Raw genomic sequence first — 26,214 nt, 5'->3', positions numbered from 1 at the left:
CGGCTCTGTGGGAGCGGTAGTCCGGGCGCGCGATTCACAGCGCCGCGTGCGCCCCGGGCGCGCCGTAGCCGCGGGGCCCCCGCCGGGCGCTACGCTACGGAGGCGGCGTAGGGCGGGCGCCGGACGCGGACCGGGTACAGCCGGGTCTGGTCGTTTGGTGGCTTCGCCACTCAGCGCCGAAGGCCAGCGGGGCAGCGCGGTGGTTGGCAGAAGTTGTGGGTCGGCCGGCAGGGGCGAGAGGGCCGGGGGCCGCGCCACCCAGGCCGCAGGGACTGAGGAGGCACCGCCGGGTTGCGAGGTGAGTCCCGCCAGGCGGACCGGGGCCGGGGGCGCGGCCTGGACCCTCACCGGAGACCAGGCCTGGTGGGCAGCTCCTCTCAGCGCCAGGGCTGCCGGCCTCTTAGCCAGGGTCAGCCTGCTGCTCCACCGGCGCCACCTGGGCATTGCCCAGAGCCCGGGCCGGGCTGGGGGCGCTGCTCAGAGAGGGGAGCAGGCGGGGACGTGGGTCATCTGGGTCCCTAGGAGACCAACCCGAGGGTGCTGCGAACCCAGGACGCGGCCTCGGCCCCTGCCTGCCCTTGAGTGCCCTTATCAGAACCAGGCAGCGTCCTGCTTCTGGCTGCATTAGGGGATGTGCACGGTGGTGCCCGCAGCCCTCCCCACCGAAGGACGCTGGGCACTGCCTGGGGGCGGCCCCATGGAATGGGGGATCACAGGGAGTCCCTGTGTGTCCCCTGGCTGCCCTGCACTTCCTCTTCTCCGTTCCCCTCTGAGCTGGTGCTGGAGCGACACAGGGAAGTTACAGAGGGTGGCCCCTGAGAATGTTTGCCAGGCTGCTGGGCGGACCTGGATCTTCCTGTTGGCCACAGAAGGGGCCCTTTTGGCCCTGACCTGTGCACCTTTCCTGTGTCATCAAGTCGCCATGGTTGGGTGGCTCTCAGGGACTCCTGAATGCACAGGAGTGTGTGACCAGACTGCAAGCAACAGGATCCCTGTGGGACCAGGCCTGGGAGTCTAGGGGCCTGCAATTCCAAGCAGTGTCATCCTGTGGGGAAAACGGGCCCAGCTTGGTGTTGAGACCCGGCTGTGCTCCTCCTAAGAGCCCCTCCTTTGGGGATCCTTGGGCTCACCCCTCTGCCCAGGTGAGTGAGTTGGGTGAGGAGAGTGATTATCTTCAGCTTCCAGAGGCTGGGCTGGGGGAGGTGGTGGGGTAATTCCATCCTTTCACTTTTGAGTGATTTTTTTTCAAATGGGAAGATAGAGAGAGAGAGAGTGTTTCCTGGCCCAACTTGTAGAAAGAGCCCCAGACAGACAGGGGAGCCTGAGGAGCCTGGAGCGCTGCGCTGAGTCCCGGTGGCTGGTAGACGTGTAGGAAGTGGGGTCTCGCAGGAAATCAGGGTCTTGCAGGAAGTCAGCGCAGCCTGGCCTTGGGGGTGGGCGCATCTTGACTTCCTGTCAAGTTGTTTTGCTTCCAGGAGGAGCACTCCTGTTCTCCCCCTTCCCTTCTGCATCTGAAAATCTCTGGAGCTGCTCTTCTTGAGCAGTTAGGCCCACGGCGGAGAGTCAGGTTTAAGCCCTGTTCGGCCCGAGGCGTATGGCGTTAGGCGGGGACCTACGGTCTTGTGTCTGCTCTGAGCCCCCCAGACCTGGGCTCTGAGAACAGGAAGTGGCTGAACCCTCTAAATCCTGTGTCTGCACAGGAGCCTCTGCCCCACCTTGTGGGCAACTCTGAGTCCCTTTGCCCTTCACCAGAGAGGCCAGGCTCGGCCGGCTTGACAGTGGTAACATTTGCTGAAGCTCCTTGGTCCTCAGGCCCGGCAGCAAGCTCTGCCAGCCCCTGTCTCACGGGCACCACTCTAGTAAGTTCCATCTTACTGAGGAACAGTCCTAAACATGCCCCCAAACCCAGTGTCATTCATGGACTGGTGAAGAGCCTGAGGGGACAACTACCCACAATCATGGCCTTTTGGGGCAGAGTAGTCTGGTCTCGTCCTGTGCGCCACTCACCACCCCAGGTGTGGAAGGGTCCTGGAAAGGCAAATGGCATAATTAAATGGGCCAGTGGGGTGGGTTTGGTGGGTTCTTCATCTGACATTAAAAGTCTGGGTCCAGACCCCCAGGGTGCCAAGGGGGCTCTGGGCTCACCAGTTTCTCCTCTGCTTCCCTCTGGTACCTGGATTGCCTGGCACCTCCTTGCCACCCTTCCCTCTGGTTCTGCTCTGTGCCACATTGTTTGGCACCTGGCACCATGGGAAAGTCTTAGATGGTCTTGCCTCTCGCCAAATCTCTTATGCTAAACCCCTCGGCATGGGCACAGCTTCTCCCCTTCCCCCTTTTCCCGCTCTGGCAAGAATGCCTGGGAAGTCTCACTGAGCTCTGACGTCCCTGGCTCCCCGTGCACACGCTGACCCTCGGTGCCCAGGACCATCCCATCCACACACAGTAGGTGGTCACTGAGTATTCTTTGTTAGCTGCTTGCTGGCAGGCAGCTCCGGTCACCCGGCTCTGAAGTCCGAATGGCACCCCAAGGCCTCTTTGGGGATGAGGAGTAAACTTGCTGGCCTCCACCCTCTTTGAATGAGCTGGAAGGAAGCCGTGGACTTCTTGGGCTTGGGGACCTGCTCCGCCACACCCTGTCACTCTGCAGGTCATGGCAGAGGCCCAGGGACATGTCTGAGCAGGGCTTCTGCATAGCGCTGCGTTGGTGCCACCAGGACAGGGCCTGCCGCACGGGTTTGGGGAGCTGGGGACTGGGAGGTCAGAGGTGGCCTAGTCCAGCACAGGGGCCCCAGGAGGAGCCATGTGGAGCCACCCGGGAAGTGAGTGACATGCCGTTCCTCTGCAAGGACTGGTCCCGGGGCAGCTGGTTGTGTTCGCAGGAGACAGAGTAGAGCACACACGTGTGTCGACTTGCGCCCTCCTGTCCTGCAGACGCCATCACACTCCAGCAGCTGCTCTGTACCCTGCTCTCTGGCTTTTCTGAGGTCCAGGGGGACCTTCCAGGGCTGTGTCCCCAGCTCCCTGGTGGCTGGGCGAGGGGATGTGCCTGGACGGTGCTGTAAGATATCTGGAGGGAAGCAGGTCGATACCTGCTGTCTGGAAGTGTCATGTGAGTCTGCGCCCCGAGGAAGGCCGTCATTGTGACTTGGTGCTGCTCCTGCTTTGTCACAGCCCAAACCTGAAGCAGAGGGACTTTCTCCTTGAGCTCCACCCCCCCCCCCCTTCTCAGAAAAGTTGCCCTTTGGAATTAAACTCATGCAGGCAGACTGAGTCTCCAGGACCTTCTGCGTCTGCCTGATGCCATCCTCCTGCCGTGTCACAAGAAAGCATGTCCTGGAGCCCCTGCCATTCCAGAGGTGGTGGCTGCAGAACCCCCCTCCCCCCTGGCTCCCCATCTGCCTCCCTGTGAGGTGAGCTGAAGGCTCGAGTGCCCCATGTCCCATGAAGCCTGCCCTGCTGCCAGCAGAGCTGCCCGGGCCAGGGCTGCTGCTGCCGCCACTTGGCAAACAGAAACGTGTTAGTGCCAAAAACCGAGAGCGCTCGTATCGTACCTTCTCTTTTCCTGTCAAAAACAGTGTTCGGCTTAGCCAGTATTGAACTTGTGAACTAGAAACTGAAAATCCAAGTGTCCCTGTTTCCCTGATAGTACATGTGGGAAACAGTTTCCTTTTTCATGATGTACAGCTGGGGTGGTGTTCAGCTCGAGGGACACAAAAGGACAGTGACCCCGTTCCCCTCCTTGGAAGCAGCCCCAGGACCCTGTGTGCTCGGCCCCCAGTCTCCATGCCCGTTTCCTCCTCCCACCCCAGAAAGCAGGTGCCTCAGAAAGCAGAGGGAATCCAGCCGGCAGCTGCCGGTTATCCACCGCGCCCAGGGTCAGCAGGTACCTCAGAGGTGCCCTGCGTGGGCTCAGGAAACACAGCCGGGGATCTGCAGCGACGAGCCCTGCCTTCTGCCCTAGAGCCAGCGGCGAGAACTGTCCAGGGCCAGAGCCCGTGGCGTACAGAGAAGCCCAGAACCGCCAGGAACAGCCACCCCCTTGTAGTGTGTTCGGGCAGCAGCTCCTAGTCAGGTGGCCAGGGGTTTGGGACACATGTGTTTCTTCCCAAGTTTGCTGAGTGGGAGTTACACGACCGGGGACCACCGCTTTTATTACTGGACCTGGCTTCAAAGGGGCCATTTATATATAGTAATTTTCAGCCAAACCTTGTCGCAAGTCTTGCGGGTGCAGGCCCTGTGGGTGGGGTGGGGCAATGGAGAGCAAGTGGGGGCGGCTGCAGTGGGGAGTGGGGTCACTGTGTGTCCTCATGTCTTCGGAGCCGTCCACCACCTCAGGCAGACCCTTGCCCCGCGCCGAGGACAGGCAGGAGGGGACGTGTATGCAGAGTCGCCCAGCCCGCAGCAGTGGTTGGAGGTTGGACGGGCCGGGGTTGCCAGGACCTGCCTGGGTCCCCGTGAATCTTGATGGCTGTTTGCCCAGGGCCCTGTCCTACCTAGACACCTTTTCCTGGAATTCCCTGGTGGGCAGAGCCAGGCTAAGGGAGGCCCTGCCCACGACTCCAGATCTTGAACAGCCCCACCTGCCCCCCCTGACTGGCCGAGGGTTAGTCACGGGCTTGGACCAGGCAGGGAGAAGCCCGCTGAGCCATGCTGCTCCCCTGGGGCCTCCAGCCTCCTGGGTGACGGACAGGTGCGGGTTCTAAAGGGATGTAGTCCCCAGGCCACCTCCCATGGGTGTGTTCTCGGAAGCCGAGGGCCTTTCCTTGTCCAAGCCCACACCTGCAGAGGTGAGAGGCCCCCGTGTGGCCCTGACCCAGGGGTGGGGCAGAGCCCAGCACTAGAGCCACCGAGCCTGGACCCACCGCTCTCCAGTGGACTCTGCCCCAAGGTAATAAGCTGGATCTGCTATTCCAGGGCCAGAGTCCAGAACCTTCCAGGAGAGGGGGCGTGTCCTCTGGGTGGATGTGCTGTTGGCAAAACCGCTCTGTCGTTGACCCAGTTGTGATGACGGGGGAAGCTAAGCTTCTCCACGGTGGGGGCAAGTCCCTTCCCAAGCGCTGTGGGTTTGTTGGGGAGCAGTGGGGCTGGAGTGTGACGTGGGCACCCTCTCTGCAGGGGTTCCTGAGCCTCTCCTTAGAACTCTTGATTCACAGAACCCCCCTGAGACCCGCTCCCCTGACAAAGTCTGGTTCCCATGGCCTTGCAGACCCCTGTGTATCTGAGGCTTGGGGCTGGGACCCTGTCATTCTGGGGAGCATTAGGCCCTGCCCACTGTCCCTTGGGTGTTCCCCCCAGATGGGACTCCTGTGTCCCCTATAACCCATAACTCTGTGCCCTGCTGTCCTCCCACCTCAAGGGGCACCCAGTGAGCTGCTGGTGTGGGTGAGCGGCTGAGCCCTCGAGGGAGGGGTGGCTGCAGGAGAAGGCTGCCGTGCCGGTCCTGGGGCGGGGAGGTGAAAGCCCGGCCCTGCCTGGGGTGGGCCTTTCCCGGGCTGGGGTCCCAGCCTGGTTCTTGTTTCTGGTGGACGGGCCTTTCTCACTCAGGCAGGAGCTTCCATCCTCACCTTTCCACCCAGTTGGCAGCCCTTCTCAGGCCGTGGGGGACCAACCAACAGGCTCAGCTTCCCATTTGGTGGGTGTAATTCTGGGGTACGGTGGGCGGCTGTGGGGGTCCCAGGCACAGGGATCAGTGCTCCAGAAAAGCTTGGTGTCCCCTCAGTGGGACACCCCCTGTCCCTCTCCTGAGTCCCCATCCTGGGCTGATTTCAGGTGGCCTGTCAGGGTAGCTGCAGGTGGTGAAGGACCATTTTTACAGGATGGGGTGCTGGGTCTTGATTAGCTTTAATGGGACTTGTGCCCTAATGGCTAACGTGGGGGCACGGACTCAGGAGCCCCCGGAGTTTGAGCTGGGTCTGCGGAACATGAGCACCTGCTTTCTCCCTGCTGGGCCTGGGTTGCAGCCTCCATGGCTGCCGGCTTCTGGCTCCGGCAAGGATCTGCTCACCCCCAGGCCCGGGCCAGGTAAACTCACCTGGTGGGAGCGCCCCTTCCTGCCTCACACATGCTGAGGTCTCTGCACCCACCCTCAGCGCCCGCGGGCAGTGGGAGAGCAGGTGAGCCGCCGTGAGGGCTGGTGGGTGTCACCATGGGGGTCCAGCCTGCCGTGACAGACAGGCGCACCCCAAGTGGGGGTCTTGTGGAAAGGCTCATCCTCGTCTGGCCCTTCAAGCGCTCATCCCTGGTGGGTGGCTGGTCCCCTGCTGTCCTCTCAGTGCCATGCTGGGCACACGCCTCACGCCGGGGCTGGTGGGGAGCCCCGTGGATTAGCACCTTGTCTTCTGGGGGCGGCAGCAGCGCCACCTGTGTGCTTCTGAGGGCGGCTCCAGGCCACTGCCCCATTTAAATCTAGGGCAGCGCTTCCTGGGTGAGGGCACGAGGAACCAGCGGGGGCTGTGGGACAGCCGCTCATCCTGTGCTGCCTGCCTCGTCGCACAGTCCAGGAGGCCGGTTCTGCCCTCATCTGCGCTCTGCCTTCTGCCTGGAGACGCATTCTCTGTGCCATGCCCTTCTTAAGACACCGCAGCCGAAAAGGGAGCCCCCTGCAGGCAGGGTCGCTGCACGTTGCCATAGCCAGTGCCTAAGACAGGGCCTGGGACACAGCAGGGCCCTGATGGGCGTTTGCTGAATGAATAAACGATGCACGAAGGCATGAATGAACGGACCTAGGGCTGGCAGATGGTCTCCACGCTCTTCCCCCGAGGTGAGAAGAGGAGCAGGCCCTATAGGAGACGAGGGCCGCACAAGGCTTGTCACCTGGGAGCAGAGTCCACTCTGCCTTGCGGGAGGCCCTCCCCTGGGGTTCTGTCTCAGAGGACAGGGCGTGTATTTGTAAAAGCTCCCCTTCCCGGTTGGTTATCCTGGTGTGGAGCCAGGACGCGCGCCATGGATTGACCCGCCATCCCCGGCAGAACTTCCCACATGTCCCCACATGCAGGTGGGACCCTCGGGTTAGCTCGGGGCAGCAGTCCATGCTTTGCTTGGTTGCCTGGCTGAGTACCTTACCCAACCCGGGTGCTCTTTCATGGGGTCTCACTCCTAGAGGGTCATGCCCACCCCAGCAGACCAAGGTAGAGTGTGGGGGTGTTGGGGCGCTGTCATCCTCGGAAATCTCCAGAGAAGCCCTTCTGGAGCCGGCTGCTCTCGGAGGACCTTCTACTCTTCCAGGCCACCTCTCATCTCTGTCCCTTCCCTTTGAGCCCCCAGGAAAGACCTGGCCACTACTATGTAGCAGCCCCCTCGATGGGCCTCCCACCCTCCCCAGATGGGGTCTGTTGGGTCAGAGTTTCCTGAAGGCGTGTCGGGGGCTGGCCCCACTCAGGTGCCCCATGCACTGCCAGCGTGCAGGGTAGGGGGGCCCACACACACCTCACGTTGTCTGTGACAGACCTGAGCCCTCACTGCCCTGTGGCCGAGGGTCTGTCAAGGGCATCGGTGAAGAACAGGTGGGTCCTCGTGGGAGCTTGTGCTTCGGGCAGCACATCAGCCCACCCAGGGCTGTGTCCTCATTGCGTGGGGCTGTCTTTCTCTGCCTCTGCCTTTATCAGATGAACATGGTGGCGTCACCTGGGGCGTGGCCAGGTGCCGCCCTGAGCTGGCTGCAGATGGCACTGTACCCAACGCCCACCCCTGGTTTGGGGTTCTCAGGCCAGGCTTCCCCTCGCTGCCCTGTCCTCAGCTCTCCCCGTGGATACAAGCAAAGCTCTTCATTGGGGACAGACCAGCCCTGGACCCAGTCGTGGGCAGTTCTGCCCCATGGGTGTCTCCACTGGGCATGGCTCCAACCCAAGCCCTCACCTGTCCTCACCCACTCCTTCCCTCCCTGCCATTTACCTGTTCAAGGATTTGATTGTGAAACACCTGGGCCCTTTTCCCAGGAGGGGCCCGTGTATAGAGTGGGGTTCAGGAGTTTGGGGGCCGTTCTGCTTGTTCTGGCATCTGATTCGTAATCATGGCAGAGGTAGATGTCTGAGTGCCCCATGTTGCTTGGCACTGACCACTGGTGGGCGTGCTCTGTGCTCTGCACCCGCAGCTGCCTGTGCTGAGGCCCTCCTGGAGTAGCGCAGTCCCCGCCCGTGTGGCTGCAGACCCCCGAGCGCAGCACAGTCCCCGGCCCGTGTGGCTGCTGACCCCCGAGCGCAGCACAGTCCCCGGCCCGTGTGGCTGCTGACCCCCGAGCGTAGCGCAGTCCCCACCTGTGTGGCTGCTGACCCCCGAGCGCAGCGCAGTCCCCGGCCCGTGTGGCTGCTGACCCCTGAGTGCAGCGCAGTCCCCACCTGTGTGGCTGCTGACCCCTGAGTGCAGCGCAGTCCCCACCTGTGTGGCTGCTGACCCCCGAGCGCAGCGCAGTCCCCGCCCCGTGTGGCTGCTGACCCCTGAGTATAGCTCAGCCAGCGGAGCTGAGCGTGAACCACAGTCAAGTCCAAGACCTTGCCCAGGATGGTGTCACAGCTCCTACACGGTTTTACCCGGTCTCAGGGACACGGTGGCATTTTGGGGGTGTGGAGGTAATGGGAGGTACATTATTGAGATTCTTGTAACCTGTCTATCGTACGTCTCTTGTGTGGCTGATGGAGGTTTGGAAATGGCCCCTGTGGCCCGCGTGAGGCCCCTACTGGACTGTCCCTGGAGGCCAGAACCAGCAGGCATTCCGTCAGGGGCCAAGTGGGGACAGTGTCAGCTTTGCAGGCCACGGCGTCTCTACCCCACAGCTCAGCTCTGGTCATGCTTTGTGGCAGAGGTCTGAGCAGCAAGTGACTTGGGGCCACCAGACCAGTCAGGGCTGGTGCTGTGCTGTCCCCCCCACGGCCCGTCCCCCGGACAAAAGGCGTCCCAGAGCATGTCATTGCTGCAGGCGGATTCAGCCATCTAACCAAAGCTCTCGGGGGGCAGGGTTCACCACCATCTCCCGTCCCATGTCCCGTGGTGCTTGCCCTGGGCCAGCCTCCAGCGCTGTGTATGTTGCTGGTCTCTTGGGTGTGGGGAGCCCTGCACAGCCCCCCCCCCCCGGCCGCCTGCCTGGCAAGGACGCTTCCCCAGTTCTACTCAAGCCCCTGGCGCATTACCCAGGGACTTCCTTGGGAGAAGGGTGTCAGTGGTGACAGTGAGCCCGGGGGTGGGGCCATGCTACTGGTCACTTGCCCAGCCAGAAAGCCAAGCAAATGCCCCCCGTGGCCCAGAGCCTGGCCAGGCTGATGAGGAGAGGACGTGCGGGCGTCTTCCCTAATCTGACTGGGACTTCACTCATTTGAAACGAGACTCGCCGCCTCCGTCTCTGGGTGGGTGTTTCGTTCCTGCCCTCGGCCAGTGGGGGTCACAGGCCTCCCCTGGAGTGCAGAAGGTCCCCCTCTGAGGCCTGGCCAGCCTCCTAGGTCCCTCCCAGGTCACATCTCCCTCTGGGCCCCTGGAGTTTCTCTGGGTTGGGGGAGGGTTCTTCCTCGTGAAGGGTTCAGGAGGGCATGTGGGTGACGTGGCGCTGGCTGAGTCCTGGCTGCGCAGTAGCACCCAGTGCCCTCCCGGAGACTGTCCTGCAGGGCCGCCCCAGCTCCACTGTCACTGCCTTTGTTTCCCCTTTTCCTTTGGTTAAGTAGCCTCTGATCCTTCATTCTACAGCAAAGCAACATCGTTTCATTTCTCTTCTCTGTGAGGGTTAAACCCTCTGGAGACCAGCAGCTGGTGACATCACCATCTGTCCCCTGTGGGCAGCTGATGGGTTTCAGGAGCAGAGAAGGAGGCCCTGGTTGTGGGGCAGGAGGGGTAGGGGGTGCCTTGTGCTCGGGGTGCTGCTCTGTCAACGGCTGGCCTTTGGCCTTGTGGGGACCTCTGCTGCACAGGCCCCTGAAGTGGGCGCTGCAGGATGCCTGCTGGGGGTCAGGCACAGGCCCCCGGTCCCCGCTACTGGCTGTCCCCTTCCTGCTTCAAGGCCACTCGTGCTGGGAAGCCCTCCCAGCACTCCCTGGGCTTTGTTCCTGTGAATCATGCTGTTTCTTCTCTTTCTCTCTATTCTCTCTGTGTTTATTTTCGTTGTGTGACTTTGACCAGCCCGGCCGCCCTGCGTCCTGTTGGGTACCCACCTCCCTCCATGCTCCGGCCGCGTGTGACCAGGCCCGGCTCTCAGCGCGGCCGCCGTCAAGGGGGCCATGGGGAGCTCCGCCTCCTCGCTGGCCGCCGAGACCGAGTCGGACCACGGCTTCCCCGGGGGGCCGCCCTACCCGGGCCCCCCGGCAGCTGCCGGCTGGTGTAGGAGTGGCCCCGGGGGGTCTGTCTGGGGCGGTGCCCTGGTCACCCGGCAGCACCAGCCCCTACGCCCCCGGGCCCGAAGGTAAGGAAGATGGGGGGCCTCTGTGGGTGGGAGAGCTGCTGTCAGGGCACAGGGGCTTGCAGAAAAGTGGGTCCCTACTTCTTAGGGTCCTCTAGGCACCGCTTTCCCCCAGTGGCACACGACCTGAGAGGCTCCTTGCTTGGCAGAGAAGGTCCCGAAGGCTGGCTCTCCGCCCCCAGCTGCACTGTGGCCCGACCTGCTAGTCGGAGGCAGTTGGGGTGCGATGGGGGGCCTGCCTCCAGGCCTAGAGTGCTCAGTCGGGGGCTCGTGGTGAAGCTGCTTCCAGAGCTTTGTGCCAGACGGTGGGGAGCCTGCCAGCCCCAGGCCCGGGTGGCATTGGCATGCGCTGAGAATGCTGGCTGGCTTCCTACAGGATTCCCGGGACACTGCTGGGGCCTCCCTTCTGTGTGTGGCACCCCTCCTCTGACATGGCTGCCTGCAGGGGCACACCTGCACGTGCCAGGTCGCTCAGGCTGCCCGTTGGGTCACTTGGAGAGCCTCCCCTCGGGTGCTGGGATGGCTGGTGTGAGGGTGGGTGGGGCTTCAACATCGCACCCGGCACTGATGCCCCCACCTTTCCCCTGTCCCACGGCCTTGCTGGAAGTGCCCGGTGCTCAGCAGCCACTCAGGGTTCCTCAGACCGTGGAGCAGGGGCAGCAGAAGCCCCGCTCTCCCAGGGCACCCAGGCTGGGGTTCAGTGGCGTGTCCTGGACTCCCCTGCCAGGTGGGCGACGTGCTGAGGGACGTGTGCGTGTGGTCGGCTTTGGATCTTGACTCAAGCCAAGTGCCTGGTGACCCTCTCGCCCTTTCTCATTCTCCTGGCTCCCGCCCTGCCCCTCCCCTGGGCATGTGGGAATGTGGGACCAGCCTCCGGGGATGGTGTCGGAGCTAGGCCTGAGCCCCTGGCAGAGGATGAACCTGGGAGGGTTCTGGAGGGGTTAGCACCGCCAGATGGGAGATTCGCAGAGGTCTTACGGGTTATCCTAGCAGCCAGGAGTTGGGGCCTTGAGGTCCAGAGGGACGTGCTAGAGGCAGGATGGTGGCAGGGACCCGTGAGAGGCAGAAGTGAGCTACAGTGAATTACTAGCATTTCCTCAGTTCCCCTTGTTACTGTATCGATGATGCGTTAGTGAGCATCCCTGTATCCCAGCTTTATGGAGATACAACCTGCTATCAGTTTCACCCCTCACAAGTGTACAGTTCACTGGCTTTAATCCGTTAGAGTCCGGCAGCCATCACCACAATCCAGCTTTCCAGCGTCTGCATGCCCCCAAAACATCCTTCTTGTTTGCAATCCCTCCCCATCTCCAGACAACCACCCTGCTTCCTGTCCCTAGATTTGCCTTTTCTAGACATTTCACATACGCGCAGTCACATGACGTGTTTCTCAGTGTCTTTCACAGCATGTTTTCAGGGCCCATCATATGCAACACGTGTCAGTGCTTCATTGTTGTCACGGCTGCACAATATTCCATTGTCTGGACGCACCACGTTTGTTTACCCCTTCCTCAGTTGCTGGACATTTTGCGTTGTTTCCACTTGGTGTTTATGAATCGTGCTGCTGTGAACATTTGTGTACAGTTTGGGGATATGTTTTCATTTCTCTTGGGTAGATACGTAGAATGAAATTTCTGAAGTTTACTGCAAGTTTATGTTTAACTTTCGAAGAAACTGTCAGACTGATTTCCACAGCGGCTGTACCATTTTGCATCCCCACCAGCAGTGCAGGGGGAGGGCTCTAGTTTCTCCTGTCTAACACTTATCGTCTGCGTTTTGATTCTGGCCCACCTGGTGAGTGTGAGTGAGGTGGTATCTCTGGTGGTGGTTTGATTTGCATTTCCCTGATGGTTGGTGATGTTGAATATCTATTCAGGTTTCCATCTCTCCACGTGTCTTTTTATTTCCATTTATTTATTTCCGTAGGATAAACTGCTAGGAGAATTACTGAGTGCTGGGGAGAGAGGCTGGGACCCCCCCCCCCCCGGGTGACCTGTGAGGTTGCCAGGCAGCTCCCTCTGAGGTCTTGCGAACGCGCTGAGGGGTCTGTGCGTGTGTTAAACTTTGCAGCTTCACTCACGCCCGCAAGCCAAATGCCTGGTGACTCCGCTCGCTCTTTCTCATTCTCCTGGCTCCTGCCAAGCCCTCCCCTGGGCTGGTGCACCCAGCCAGCTCCTTCCACGGCCACTGGAGTCGGGCCCAGACCTCAAGGAGGTTAGTCTGCCACTGGGAGCAGCGGGCAAAGTCAGGTCAGGAAGAAATGGTGCTATGACCTTGAGGAACTCACAGGCACCCAGACCGGAGATGAGAAAGAACGGCGGGGGTCGGGGAGCTGGGCGCGACCGATGGCAGGAAGGCAGGGGGTGGGAAGACAGGTGCCCACCGTGCTGTAGCCGCCCTGCTCAGACCCTGACAGGACCCCCTCCCCACACGCACGCCTGGACACTTGGGCACACGTGTATACACACACCGTGTGGCACTCCACCACAGTCGGGGGTCAGCCAGGCGCGTGCGTGGGAGACCCCTCCCCAGCTCTAATGGGGCATCGGGGACAGGACAGACACGCACAGAAGCCAGCAGCATGGCAGCCTCTGCCTGTACGTCAGCTTGCTGCCTTCTCATCTGGGAGTGCCCCGTGCAGCGATGAAGCCGAGAGCCAGGCGTGGCTGTTTCCTGAAACCCACTGCCAGGCGGGGGCAGGAGCTGCAATGCCCAGGAGCTAGTCACCGTAATCAGTAAGAAGTGTGGATGTGGGCATCGGCCACCTACGAGATCTGGGCCTACCCTGGGGACAGACAGGGAGGACGACCAAGGCTGGCTGAGGGTGACCGCCAAGGGAGGCGCCCGGTGTGCTTCAGAACGGCGGGGTCGGGCGGCCACAGCTAGGCAGGTCCGCAGACCTCGGGGACACCTGCCACGGAGCCCAGCTTCGGGGCCCAGGCTCTGTGTGTGGCCTCTCAGCTTTCGTTGGGGGACAAAGGCTGTCTCCCAGGATGGGGCGGTGCCGCCTCGTCCCTGCAGACACGTGTGTTTTGGGCACTGGGGGGGCTTCACCGTGAGCCCCAAGAGCAACTCTGTAACCCCCTTTTTGAGTTAGAACTCAGTGTTGGCGACTCCCAGATAATGAGGGTCGAGCAGGGGTTTTTCTCAGCAGTGGTCTCCCTTTTCCCTGTGACACGGCCTTTCTGGTGTAAGGAGTAACTCAGGTCGTTTTCCATGAGCAGCCAGTTTTTTCCTAGATGGGGTTGCTCTGTCCTGGAGCATGTGTGATTCGGCCAAGCGGCTGTCGTGGCACTTGGGAGCCTGTCGTATTGAGGGTCTGGTTTCACTGGGTTTCCGACTGTCTTACGCCCAGGCTTTGCTTGGTGGTCTGGCCACACCTCCGGAGGCCCCAGGGAGTTCAGGTCCCTGGGCCTCGCTGAGTGTGTCCTGAGCCCTCTGCCCTCCCAGCCCTGAGGCCTGTCAGGGGGGCTATTGACGGTGGCCCTGGGGTTTCAGAGACCAGACCAGCTCACCCGTCACTCACCTCTGAGCCGTTTCCCCTCGTCACCCGATAATTCCGAGCTGTGGGCTGTGAGGTGCCAGCCTTGGAGGTTGTGAGGAAGTGCCATGCCAGCTGGGGCCTGCCCCCGCCACCATCCTTCGTCAGAGGGGCTGCTGTGCCCACCAGGCTCTACCGCTGCGTCCCCAGGGCTAAAGGGGAATTTTCGGCACTGTTTCCATGTAAGCCTTTGTGAATTCCAGACAGAAGTTTCCTGACTTTCCTCAACCACCAGGATGGCCAGCACCAGCGGAAACCATGCCTTGTATGCAGCCGGCCCAGGCCGGAGACTGGCCAGCTGGCCGGTTACTCAGGTGAACAGGACCTGGGCTCCCCCCTCACACACACATATACACACACAGTCCCCAGCGTTTGTAAGACTCTCCTTGTTCAGTGCACCTGGGACCATCAGGTCCCTGGAGCCCAGGGCAGGAGTGTCCTAGGAGGGCCCTGGGCCCACCTTGTCTCCTAGTGAGGGGCCTGAGTCTTCTCCCTGAGGTCTCCCAGGAGCGTGTGGTCTGTGAAGGGTCACACCAGGCCAGGTGAGGTACACAGGGCAGTGACCATCCCCTGAGCCTGCCCAGGACCTGATCTGTACATGTGAGGGGGTGGGGACACATGCGTGCCCCACACACCGTGACTGACCTTCTCCTCTAATGGGGAATGGTGGGGCGAGGGTTTCCGGCGGTGTCCAGGTGGATTTCTTAGGCTTTACATAGCACAGAAGCGAAGGCTGAATAAAGCTGACCTGGCCCTCGTGGGTGCTGGGTGCCCACCCGTTCACCCCCGGGCCGGTCCACACGGGTGGGCCAGGAAGGCGGCTTCACAGAGTTTGCTCTGGGCCCCGGGAATCAGTCGCGTTGCCCAGGGGAGGTTTCGTGTTTGTTGTTTGTTTTTTTTTGAAGAGGCAAGCTTTTTTTCTTCCTGAACCAAAGGTTTTGGCGTGAACATAGCATTAGAAGCACAAGCTTTGTGCCTTGTAAAGAACAATTGATTTTTCTGCCAGCAGAGCAGCAGTGTAGGAGATTGTGTGTTGTGATGTGTGGACACCCCTTGTGCCCAGGTTAGCTCTTAAGAGGCAGGTAGAGGAGCCAGCCTCCCCCAGACCCCTGACCCACCTTGGGTGTGAGGAGCCATCCGGGAGATCCCACTTGCCCTGCTATGGGCCTGAGTGCCTTTTTTGCACTCCTGCGAGGAGCAGAGGCGCAGCCTTGAAGGGTGTGGGCAGGCCAGGCACCCAAGAACCCACCTAGCAAAGGGGGCTGCTTTCCAGTGCTCCAGGCAGTCTGCAGGGCAGGCTTTGCAGTGGGTCCCTGTCCCGCTCTGCACCACCAGCAGGGGCCTGGGAGCCAAGTGTAGATTTCTTGGCTCCCACCTTGCTGGCCAGTCCTTCAGCCTGTCCTGTGCCGCCCTCCACATATGCGCCCCATTGCTATGCCTCGGACCTGGCGGCTTTCCGAGTACCACGTCTTCTGGCCACACCGGGCATGTGGTGTGTGGCTCTCCCTGCGGGCCCCACTCCAGGGACGGGCCCCTGGTGCGACCCCTCCCCCAGGACCAGGACCTGAAGGTCTGCCATGGCCCTGAGACGGGACCCATCCTGGGTGTGTCTGGCAGCAGCCCACTTGCCCCTCAGTGCACAGCCAGTCTGCCTGAGCTAGGAGCTCCGGGGGGGGAGCCCACCCTGAGTGTTGCCAACTCCCGTCCATCCCTGGGGGGCAGTGTCCTGCTACACACAGGGTCTCCCAGGTCTGCGTGTGGCTTGCAGTTTGGGACAGGCTGTTGTAGTGGGGGCCCTGCCCCCTTTCCTGACATCACCCACCACCACCTCCACCCTGCTATCCCCTGGCTGGGCAGCCCATGGCCCCCACCATCTCTTAACGTGCGCTATGAGAGGAGAAGGGTTTGTGTTGCTTCAGGACGTGGAACTGCTTCCGTGAGCCTCTGCCAAGCAGAACTGGGCCTGCCTGTGGGGGTCTGGGTGGGCAGTGGGCAGTGCTCAGCCCCTAGAGTTCAGGCTGGGCCCAGGGGTGGGGCAGGTGGCTCACCACCAGTGGCCCCACCGGCAAGGCCTGTTATGCCTGGAGTTGATCAGGCTGAGGGCTTGGGCTCAGGTCAGAAGGGCCTCTGGGTGAGCCTGTGTCCTCAGCTAGGCAGAAATGTCCTGGTGGGTGGCCTGGAGCACTGCTGGGTTGCTCATGTCAGATACCTGGAGCCCTCAGCACATGTCAGGTTTGACCCCTGCTCAGGGGGTCCCTGGGAACTCCAGAAGCAGAGAGCCAGCTGGGCTGGGGGACTCCGCTGGGGCCCTCCCTTCATGTGCTCAAACTTTTTTTTTTTTTTTAAACCAATTTTTTTTAAAGATTTTATTGGGGAAGGGAAACAGGACTTTATTGGGGAACAGTGTGTACTTCCAGGACTTTTTTTTTCAAGTTGTTGTCCTTCAGTCTTAGTTGTGGAGGGTGCAGCTCAGCTCCAGGTCCAGTTGCCATTGCTAGTTGCAGGGGGCAGAGCCCACCATCCCTTGCGGGACTCGAGGAATTGAACCGGCAACCTTGTGGTTGAGAGCCCACTGGCCCATGTGGGAATCGAACCGGCCGCCTTCGGAGCTAGGAGCGTGGAGCTCCAACCACCTGAGCCACTGGGCCGGCCCTCAAACTTTTCTTTTGAGACGAAATTCACATAACTTAAAACTAACCATTTCAAAGGGAACAGTTCAGTGGTGTTTAGTGCATTTCACCACGTGCATCTGTCACCTCTATCTAGTTCCAAAACGTTGGCCTCAACCAGGAGAAAACCCCCTGCCCATTACACAGTTGCTCCCAGCCCCTGGAACCACCAGTCTTATTTCTGCCTCTGGATTTGCCTGGCCTGGGCGTTTCATAGAAATGGAATCATAGAACTTGTGGTCTTTAGTGCCTGGCTTCTTTCACTTTGCATGTTTTCAAGGTTCATCCATGTGGTAGCATGTGTCAGAATTTTATTGTTCTTTTTTTGTGACTTATTCATGTATGCATCGATGGACATTTGGATTGTTTGCACTTTTGACTATTGTGAATAGATCCGCTGTGAACACGTACATAAGTGTATTTGTTAGAGCACCAGCTTTCAGTTCTTTGGGGTAGATACCTAGGGGGGGATTGTTGGGTGACGTGGTAGGACTATTTAACTTTCTGAGGAACTGCCAGGCTGTTTCCAAAGCAGCTGTCCTATGTCGCATTCCCACCAGCAATGTAGGGGGAGGGCTCTAGTTCCTCCCCAATTTCGCCCATGCTTGTTATTGGCTACAGTTTTGATTCTGCCATCCCTGTGGGTTTGAAGTGGTATCTCATGGCGATTTCAATTTGCATTTCCCCGATAACTAGCGATGAGCATCTTTCCATGTGCTTATTGGCCACTTGTGTGTCTTTGGAGAAATGTTTCTTCAACTCCTTTGCCCGTTTTTAAGACAGGTTGTCTTTCTTTTGTTGTCTAGTTATAAGGGTTCTTTATATATTCTGGATACAAGACACTTACCAGGTACACGGTTTGCATATATTTTCTCCCATCGTGCAGGTTTTCTTTTCTCTTTTTTGATAATGTCCTTTGAAGCACAGAAGTTACTCATTTTGATGAAGTCCAATTTTTTTTCTTTATTTGCCTGTGCTTTTGGTTTCATATCAAACAATCCATTGCCAAATCCAAGGTCATAAAAACTTACCTGTTTTCTTCTTCTACGAGTTCTATAGTTTTTGTTTCTACATTTAGGACATTGATCCATTTTCAGTTAATTTTTTAATATGATGTGAGGTAAGGGCCCAACTTCATTCTCTAGTGTTTATATTCAATTGTCTCAGCACCGTTTGTTAAAAAAACTGTCCTTTTCCCATTGAATGGTCCTAGTACTCTGTCAAAAGTCATCTGACCATATGGGTGAGGGTTTATTTCTGGACTGTCCATTGTTTCATTGGCTGTATAGACCATATATAGACATGTATAGCCTGTCCTCATGCCAATACCACACTGTCTTGACTTTCTGACTCTTTTCCAAGATTGTTTTGGCTACTTGCGGGGCCCTTGCAATTTGGTGTGAATTTTAGAATCAGCTTTTTGCATTCCTGCAAAAAAAAAAAAAAAAGGGGCCATGGGGATTTTGGTAGGGATTTCACTGAATCTTTAGCTCACGTCGGGTGGTTTGGGTACTGTCGTCATAACCATGGTAAGTCTTCTGATCAACGAACACGTGATGTTTTTTCCATTTACGTAGCTCTTCTTTCATTTGTTTCAGCAATTTTTGTAGTTTTCCAGAATACAAGTCTTTTACCTCCTCAGTTAAATGTATTCCTAGGTATTGTAGTATTTTGAATGCTATTGTAAGTGGTGCTTCCAGGTCATCCATTGGTAGCACAGAAACACAACTGATTTGTGTGTGTTGATCTCGTGCCCTGTAACTTTGCTGAATTCATTCATTAGCCCTAGTAGGGTTTTCTGTAGATTCCTGGGATTTGGTATGTGTAGGATTATGTCATCTGCAAATGGAGCGAGTTTTGTTCTTCTTTTCCAATCGGCTGCCTTTTATCTCTTCTCTCTGCCTAATTACTCTGGCTAACGCTCAGGACGGTGTTGACTCGCAGTGCTAACTAAGTCCCTGCTCTGGGAGGGAAGCATTCAGTCTCTCACCACTGGGCACGACGTCCACCGTGAGTATTTTGTAGACGCCCGTGGCCCTGCTGAGGAAGTTCACTCACACTCTATTCTGGGGTTGACCAAACAAGGCCTCCACACCAGGGCCCTGTGGCTGCTATGAAGGTGTGGCTCAACCCCCTCCTTCTGCCCCCACAGGTCCATGCTTCTAGGAAGGGTCTGAGGACAGAGCTGCGGGGTCCCCCAAGGCTTTGGGGGAGCCTCTCCTCAGAGTCCTCGTTCCCCGTCCAGGGTGCCCTTGGGAGCCTGATGGCTGTCCCAGCCCAAAGGGCACAGGTGGAGACGTGAGCCCGTCCGGCGGGCGCGCACTGACTGGCCTTCCCTTGCAGCCACACACACTCGCCTGGGTCCATGGCCACGGTTGGGGAGTGGTCCTGCACGCGCTGCACCTTCCTGAACCCGGCCGGCCAGCGCCAGTGCTCCATCTGCGAGGCCCCCCGGCATAAACCTGACCTCGACCAGATCCTGCGGCTCAGCGTTGAGGAGCAGAAATGGCCCTGCGCCCGCTGCACATTCCGGAACTTCCTGGGCAAGGAGGCCTGCGAGGTGTGTGGCTTTGCCCCGGAGCCTGCGCCCGGCACCTCCCTGCTCTCCGGCATCAACGGGGTCCTCCCCAAGCCGCCGGCCGTCCTGGTGGAGCCCAAGGGCAGCTGCCAGGAGGAGGCGGGTCCAGTGCAGACGGAGGGACTCGTGGCCACGGAACCGGCTGGGGGTCGGCCAGAGGAGAAGCAGGACGGGGTGGCCGAGTCCGGGAGCGGCTGGGCCTGCCCCCGCTGCACACTGCACAACACGCCCGTGGCCAGTTCCTGCTCTGTCTGTGGGGGCCCCCGAAAACTCTCACTGCCCAGGATCCCTCCTGAGGCTCTGGTGGTCCCCGAAGTGGTGACCCCCGCCGGCTTCCACGTCACACCTACCCCACCCCAGCCCGGGGAAGGCGCCGAGGCTGACCCTCCCTGTGCTGCCGACCAGGAGCTGCCCCGGATGCTGCCCTTCAGCCCCTTCTCGCCCACCCTGCAGAACAATCCTGTGCCCCGCAGCCGCCGGGAGGTTCCCCCCCAGCTGCAGCCACCCGTGCCTGAGGCCGCCCAGCCCTCGCCCCCTGCTGGCTCCAAGGGGGCTCCCCAGGGCCCTGGGCGGACTGCAGCTGGGGCCTCCCGCTTGGCGGAGCTGCTGGCAGGCAAGCGGCTGAGTGCTCTGGAGGAGGAGGTGGCTGAGGGTGGCCCTGGGCTGCGCCCCTGCAGCTCCTGCTCCGCAGCTGGCCCCACAAGCCTGTGCGAAGCCTGTGGCACAGCGCCGGGCTCCGATGTCATCGACTTGACCGGCGACTCTGTGCGCTACACGCCCGCCAGCCCTTCCAGCCCCGACTTCAGCACCTGGTCGTGCGCCAAGTGCACGCTCAAGAACCCCACCACGGCCCCCAGGTGCACTGTGTGCGGCTGCTCCAAGCTGCACGGCTTCCAGGAGCACAGCGAGGCTCTCGCCCGCTGCCCCGACTGCAGCGCCGACAAGCCCGGCCCCTGTGCGGCCCACAAGGCCTGCCGCCTCTTCCCGGAGGCAGCGCCTGAGCGGCCTGGCCAGTGGGCCTGCCCCGCCTGCACTCTGCTCAACGCACCCCGGGCCAAGCACTGCGCCACCTGCCACACGCCGCAGGTCCTGGTGGCCCAGCGCAGGGGCGCTGCACCCCTGAGGCGCAGGGAGAGCATGCACGTGGAAAAGCGGCGGCAGACGGACGAGGGGGAGGCCAAGGCCCTCTGGGAGAACATCGTGGCCTTCTGCCGGGAGGTGAGTGCCCGGGGACCGTGGGCCGCACTGCAGGGCTAGCACTCCTCTCCCCAACAGCCTCTGCTTGCGCTTCTTCTGGCCCCTGGCCTTTGCATCTTTTGTCCTTCCCTGCTGTCCCTTCACTAGTCAGGGAGGGAGGAACCTGCAGCGGGAGGGGCAGCACCCTGTGCCCTGAGCTATGAGCACTGGCCTGGCCCCGAGCTTGGGTTGGGTCACTGATCACCCCCCATCCCCAAGTGTGACTGGTCCTCACGGCCGGGATCTTGCCTTTGTTCTCCGAGAACCCGTAGTCTGGTCCTGACCCCTCTCAGGTGTGGTTTCCTACAGATGTACAGCCACAGGGAGGTGGGCACACGGGTGGGGCTTCATGCCAACAGGCAGGCCTGGTGCTTCCTGCAGCTGTGGAGGATCTGCCGAAACCCGGGGTAGGGACACCCCCTCATGCTGTCCCCTCACTGCCAGCAGCCTCCCTGACAGCCCATCCGGAGTCTTGTGTGCTGGCTTCCCCGCTCCAGCCAGGTGCCCTCACCTCTCTTCCTGGGGCCCCTGATGTGGTGGGTCATGGTTTGGACTGGGAAGCCGCCCAGGTTCCCTGCAGCCCATGCCCACCAGCTCTAGAGCCTCCGGTTAGGGGTTGTGCCGTCCCCCGGGGGCACACACACCTCCCACTGAGCCATCGCCGGCCTTCCGTGCCCTGGTTGGCTGCGGCCTCCACACCCGCACAGAGTGGTGTGGGTCACACGAGGCGCAGCCGTCCTCCACGTGGGTCAGGGCGGTGCTACACGTGCCCACCCCCTCTCTTCTGGGGCTCAGGCGGCACTTTCAGGGTGCTGTCCTGGGCTGCCAGGCAGAGCGGGGTGCCTCCGGGGCCCGGGGCTGCCCGGCTCAGCCTGAGTCCGTGTGGCTGTGGTCTCTGCAGAACAAGGTGAACTTCGTGGATGACAGCTTTCCCCCTGGGCCCAAGTCTGTGGGCTTCCCAGCGGGTGACAGTGTCCAGCAGCGCGTGCGGCAGTGGCTGCGGCCTCACGAGATCAACTGCTCCGTCTTCAGGGACCACAGCCCTTCCTGGTCCGTGTTCCACACTCTCCGGCCCTCAGACATCCTGCAGGGGCTGCTGGGAAACTGCTGGTGAGTATGGGGCACCCCCCAGGGCTGGGTGGTGCTGCTGGGATGGTCTGGTCGCGCTCAGCGCTCAGGGCCCCGGCCCCGCACAGGTTCCTGAGCGCCCTGGCAGTGCTGGCCGAGCGGCCCGACCTGGTGGAGCGGGTGATGGTCACTCGCAGCCTGTGCGAGGAGGGCGCCTACCAGGTGCGGCTCTGCAAGGACGGCACGTGGACAACAGTGCTGGTGGACGACATGCTGCCCTGTGACGAGGCCGGTTTCCTCCTCTTCTCGCAGGTGGCCAGGGATGCAGGCTGGCAGGTGGGGGGCTGGCAGGGGTGGGGGTCCGGGCCTCGGTGGGCCTCTTCATGCCAGCCCCTTCCCACAGGCCCAGCGGAAGCAGCTGTGGGTGGCCCTCATCGAGAAGGCGCTGGCCAAGTTGCACGGCTCCTACTTTGCCCTCCAGGCAGGGCGCGCCATCGAAGGCCTGGCCACGCTCACCGGCGCCCCCTGTGAGAGCCTGGCGCTGCAGGTCAGCTCCACTAACCCCCGCGAGGAGCCTGTTGACACTGACCTCATCTGGGCCAAAATGCTGAGTTCTAAGGAGGCTGGGTAAGCGGGGCGGGGGCGGCAGCCAGCGGTGTGGGAGGAGAGGCGAGGCGAGGCGAGCGGTCGGCCGGCCGGGCCTGGCGTGGTGGGGAAGCAAGTGCCCTCTGACCCATGCCCTGAGGTTCACAAGAGGCCTGGTCCTGTCCCACGGCCTGCTGGCGGTGCCGCCTGCTCAGGCTGGGGGAACAGGCAGCATGCGTCCCACCAGCCCACACCTGCCCTGGGCTCACGATTACCCTCAGCACTGCCTGGAGCCCTGTGGAACAAGCCCCATGGAGTCCCTGGTGGGAGTGGGCTGCTTTCTGATACGCAACACACGCCAGCCAGCGTGTCTGCAGGGGTTCAGAACCCCAGGCCTGGGAGACATGGCTGGTTGGTGCCAAGACCCCCTATTCTCAGCTGAGCGATGCTGCTGCCCCATCCCCTTGGGGAGCTGAGGCCCTGAGCTGGCAGGACACAGGCCTGCCTGACCTCAGCCCAAGCCCTCGGAGCTCTTAGGCCGCGGTGGAGGAGGCGGGCCAGCACTTCCTGAGTCCCCTGTCTCTTTTGGGTCCCCAGGATGTGCACTTCCCCCACAGGCAGGGAGGACCCCTACCCCCAGGGCCACCACGGGTCCCCTGGTGACTGAGCCCTCCCGAGTGAGTGAGGCCTCTGGTTACTAAGGGGCCCCAGTCGCGAGGCCTCCTGGTCAGCGAGCCTCCCCAGTCAGCCAGGCCACTCTGCCTGCACAGGTTCCTCATGGGCGCCTCTTGTGGGGGCGGCAACATGAAGGTGGACGACGCTGCCTACGAGAGCCTGGGCCTGCGCCCCCGCCACGCCTACTCCGTCCTGGATGTCCGCGACGTCCAGGGCTTCAGGTAGGGGCCGCGCCAGCCACGGGCAGCCAGCGCGTGTGGATGTGCCTGCCGTGGGCGCCGTAGTCCTCAGCCCTGTCCTCCGCAGGCTCCTGCGTCTCCGGAACCCATGGGGCCGCTTTTCCTGGAATGGCAGCTGGTCGGATGAGTGGCCACACTGGCCGGGGCACCTGCGTGGTGAGCTCATGCCACATGGCAGCAGTGAGGGCGTCTTCTGGATGGAATACAGCGACTTCATCAGGTGCTGGGACTCCTCAGGCAGCGCGAGTCCTGTGTCTGCCGCACGGACACCCTGTGCCCAGCCACCCTTACCTTGTCTCCCTGACCTGTCTCTGCTGCCGCCATGCCCAGGCCCACAGTGGCCTCCCTTCCTGGGGAGTGTGGCCTGTCCACCTGCAGACCTGGGGCCTGGGCGGAGGTGGGGGTGCAAGAGGGTTGTTGGGTTCTGCCTCCAGGGCTCTGCCCTCTCTGGGTCCTCCTTGGGCCCTGGAGCCCCCTGGTGGCGTCCATGGGCAGCAACCAGGACCAGGGCTTCTGGGACACTGGTCCTAAGAGGCCCCAGGCCCCAGGGGCAGGGAGCGGGGAGGGGCGGGGCTGTGGGAGGTGCCCGGATTCCTGTTGGGGGCCACTCAGTGGGGTTGTCCTCTGGCCGCCCAGGTACTTCGACTCCGTGGATATCTGCAAGGTGCATTCGGACTGGCAGGAGGTGCGGGTGCAGGGCTGCTTCCCCAGCTCAGCCAGCGGGCCGGTGGGGGTGACAGCGCTCACCGTGCTGGAGCGAGCGTCCCTGGAGTTCGCCCTCTTTCAAGAGGGCAGCAGGTGGGTGGGGCTGTGGGCCTTGGGAGCAGAGGGTGGGAGAGGCTAGGTGCCTGATGGCGGGTGTGGGCAGGGTCGGAGTTGGGAGCCACGTGGGACCTGAACGCTGGTGGGTAGGGCCGGGCCCCCAGGTGGTAGGTGTTGCTGGTGAGCTCTCCACGCGTGTGGCCGCAGGCGCGCGGACTCTGCAGACAGCCACCTCCTGGATCTGTGCGTCCTGGTGTTCCGGGCCTCCTTTGGCAGCAGCGGCCGTCTGAGCCTGGGCCGCCTGCTGGCCCACAGCAAGCGCGCTGTCAAGAAGTTCGTCAACTGCGACGTGATGCTGGAGCCCGGCGAGTACGCTGTGGTGTGCTGTGCCTTCAACCACTGGAGCCCCGCTGCGCCGGGTCCCCCCGCTGCTGCTCAGGGTAACGCGCCCCCACCCACCCCGCTCCCAGACCCTCCCCACCGCACGCCCCCCGGGCCCCCTCACTCACAGCCCTCACAGCCTCCAGCCCCTCATCCGGGCACCTGCGTTGCTCCGCAGAGCTGCCAGGCCACGTGCTGGCTGTGTACAGCTCAAGGCTGGTCATGGTGGAGCCCGTGGAGGCCCAGCCCACCACGCTTGCTGACGCCATCATCCTCCTCACCGAGAGCAGGGGCGAGCGCCACGAGGTGAGGGGTCCGGCGGCGAGGGGGCGGGAGCTGGGCGGGGAGGAGGCCCTGCCCCACCCACACCTGTGCTGTCTGTGGCCAGGGACGCGAGGGCATGACGTGCTACTACCTGACTCACGGCTGGGCAGGGCTTATCGTGGTGGTGGAGAACCGGCACCCCAAGTCCTACCTGCACGTGCAGTGCGACTGCTCTGACAGCTTCAACGTGGTGTCTACCCGGGGCAGCCTGCGCACCCAGGACAGTGTGCCGCCCTTGCACAGGTGGGCACCGACCCCGTCCCCCTGCCCCCCTGGCCTCCACCGGCCCTCACCAGCCCCCTCCCCCAGGCAGGTCCTGGTGATCCTGTCCCAGCTGGAGGGCAACGCGGGCTTCTCCATCACCCACCGCCTGGCACACCGCAAAGCGGCCCAGGCCTTCCTCAGCGACTGGACGGCCTCCAGGGGCACCCACAGCCCGCCGCTCACTCCTGAGGTTGCTGGCCTGCACGGGCCCCGGCCATTGTGATCACCCTGCCCTCGCCCGCCTGCCCCCCCACATGCACTTTAGGAGGGAGACCCCAACAGAGGATGCTTGAACCAGAATCTCAGGACCCCACCCAGGGAGCCCCCAGGCAGGGGCGCAGCCTCCCCTGCGCCTTCCCCCCGCCCTCCCTCCTGCCCAGGGCCTCCCACCCGCCAAGCAGAATACCTCGAACCCGCTTCTAATGTGAGAGGGCTGTGCCTCGAGGTCGGGTTCAGACTGCCAGGACTGAGCGAGGCTGCCCCTTGACCGTGGGCCTGGGGCCTTCTGCCTGTGGGAAGCAGCTAAGAGCTCCATTCACAAGGCCAAATCTGGGCAGGTCAGAGGCTGGGACCCCAGGGTAAGCAGGGACCAATCCATTGTGGGGGTCCAAGGCTGGGACCCCAGGGTGAGCAGGGACCATACCCTCTGTGGGACACGAGATCAGGAGCCTTCACTCCCCAGCTTGCCCCCAGAGCCCATCTTCTCACTCCCCCACCCCCATGAGGCAAGCAGGGGTCCCTGGAGTCCCAGCAGTGTGTCCCAGGAGGCAGGTGCTTGGTGACCATGGGCTCAGGACCAGGGACGAGGAGGGTCCCAGCTGCCCCTCCGGCAACACTATGCAATTCCTGGAGCCCCCTCCAGGATCGAAGCCATGCCCTGGGGGCTGCAGGGCACGAGCTGCCACTGGGTGAGGTGGTTTGTCCTCAGTACCACCTGACCTCTGCCAGGAGGACCAGGGTCCAGCAGAAATCCTTGGCCAGTCTTGTCCAGGCACACGCAGGGTACCCCTTCCCGCTCCTCCCCTGCCTCAAGCCCAGGGAGCTGGGCTGCCTCCTGGCCATCCTGCCCCATGGCTGCTCAAAGTCCTGCATCTGCCTGTGGACGTCCGAGGCCGGCCTCCAGCCGCCTGCCTGGCCTCGCTGCCCTGTAGCCCCCAGGCAGCAAGTGGCCCTGCTCACCGCCCCGCACTTCCCATGGGGCTTGCAGGGTTTTTATACCTGGAGAAACACCAGGAAGCACTACACTCCCCTTTGGGCCTCCTTTATATTTCCTCCTTTTACTCTGAGCTGTGAATATTTTTAACCCTGTACATATGGCCAGCTCTTCTGATGCAGAGACTATTTTATCAGTCGGTCCCCAGCCCTGTAGGGTGATTCTCCATGGGTGTTTCCAGACTCAGGCTCCGATGGACCAAATGAAATGTTTTGTTTTGTAATGACGCCTCCTTGTCTGTCTGTCACTTCTCCAGGGGTGCTGGCCCCTCCCCTCCCCTCCAGGTGCAGAGCCATGAGGGGCA

At 61.5% G+C, this 26,214-nt stretch overlaps 1 protein-coding gene across 6 annotated transcripts; it reads left to right on the top strand.

The window, feature by feature from the left end:
* On the top strand, positions 1–26,133 carry CAPN15 (calpain 15). Of its 6 annotated transcripts, none has more exons than XM_074323012.1 (13): positions 1–298; positions 10,099–10,378; positions 18,929–20,381; positions 21,301–21,509; positions 21,596–21,779; positions 21,871–22,094; positions 22,823–22,948; positions 23,034–23,186; positions 23,603–23,764; positions 23,936–24,168; positions 24,288–24,415; positions 24,498–24,676; positions 24,747–26,133. In XM_074323012.1, the coding sequence occupies exons 2-13, from the start codon at positions 10,197–10,199 to the stop codon at positions 24,754–24,756; spliced, it is 3,243 nt and encodes a 1,080-aa protein (XP_074179113.1). In that variant the 5' UTR covers positions 1–298; positions 10,099–10,196; the 3' UTR covers positions 24,757–26,133. The 6 variants fall into 6 exon arrangements, with proteins under 6 accessions (XP_074179113.1, XP_074179112.1, XP_074179117.1 ...); XM_074323011.1 differs by having other exon boundaries at positions 24,743–26,133; XM_074323014.1 differs by lacking the exon at positions 1–298 and adding an exon at positions 18,512–18,595 and having other exon boundaries at positions 10,241–10,378; positions 24,743–26,133.
* The last annotated feature ends 81 nt before the right edge of the window (positions 26,134–26,214 follow it).

The sequence above is a fragment of the Rhinolophus sinicus genome, linkage group LG18, assembly GCF_036562045.2.
Source record: "Rhinolophus sinicus isolate RSC01 linkage group LG18, ASM3656204v1, whole genome shotgun sequence".
Taxonomy (NCBI): Eukaryota; Metazoa; Chordata; class Mammalia; order Chiroptera; family Rhinolophidae; genus Rhinolophus; species Rhinolophus sinicus.
Note: the sequence above shows the minus strand (reverse complement) of the source record. Positions and strands in the feature narration are given on the sequence as shown.

Coding starts and splice junctions, on each gene's coding strand:
- CAPN15 (XM_074323011.1), top strand. CDS start 10,197: ATGGGGAGCTCCGCCTCCTCGCTGGCCGCCGAGACCGAGTCGGACCAC. Junction 20,382..21,300: donor TCGTGGCCTTCTGCCGGGAG/GTGAGTGCCCGG, acceptor TGGTCTCTGCAG/AACAAGGTGAACTTCGTGGA. Junction 24,169..24,287: donor TCCCCCCGCTGCTGCTCAGG/GTAACGCGCCCC, acceptor GTTGCTCCGCAG/AGCTGCCAGGCCACGTGCTG.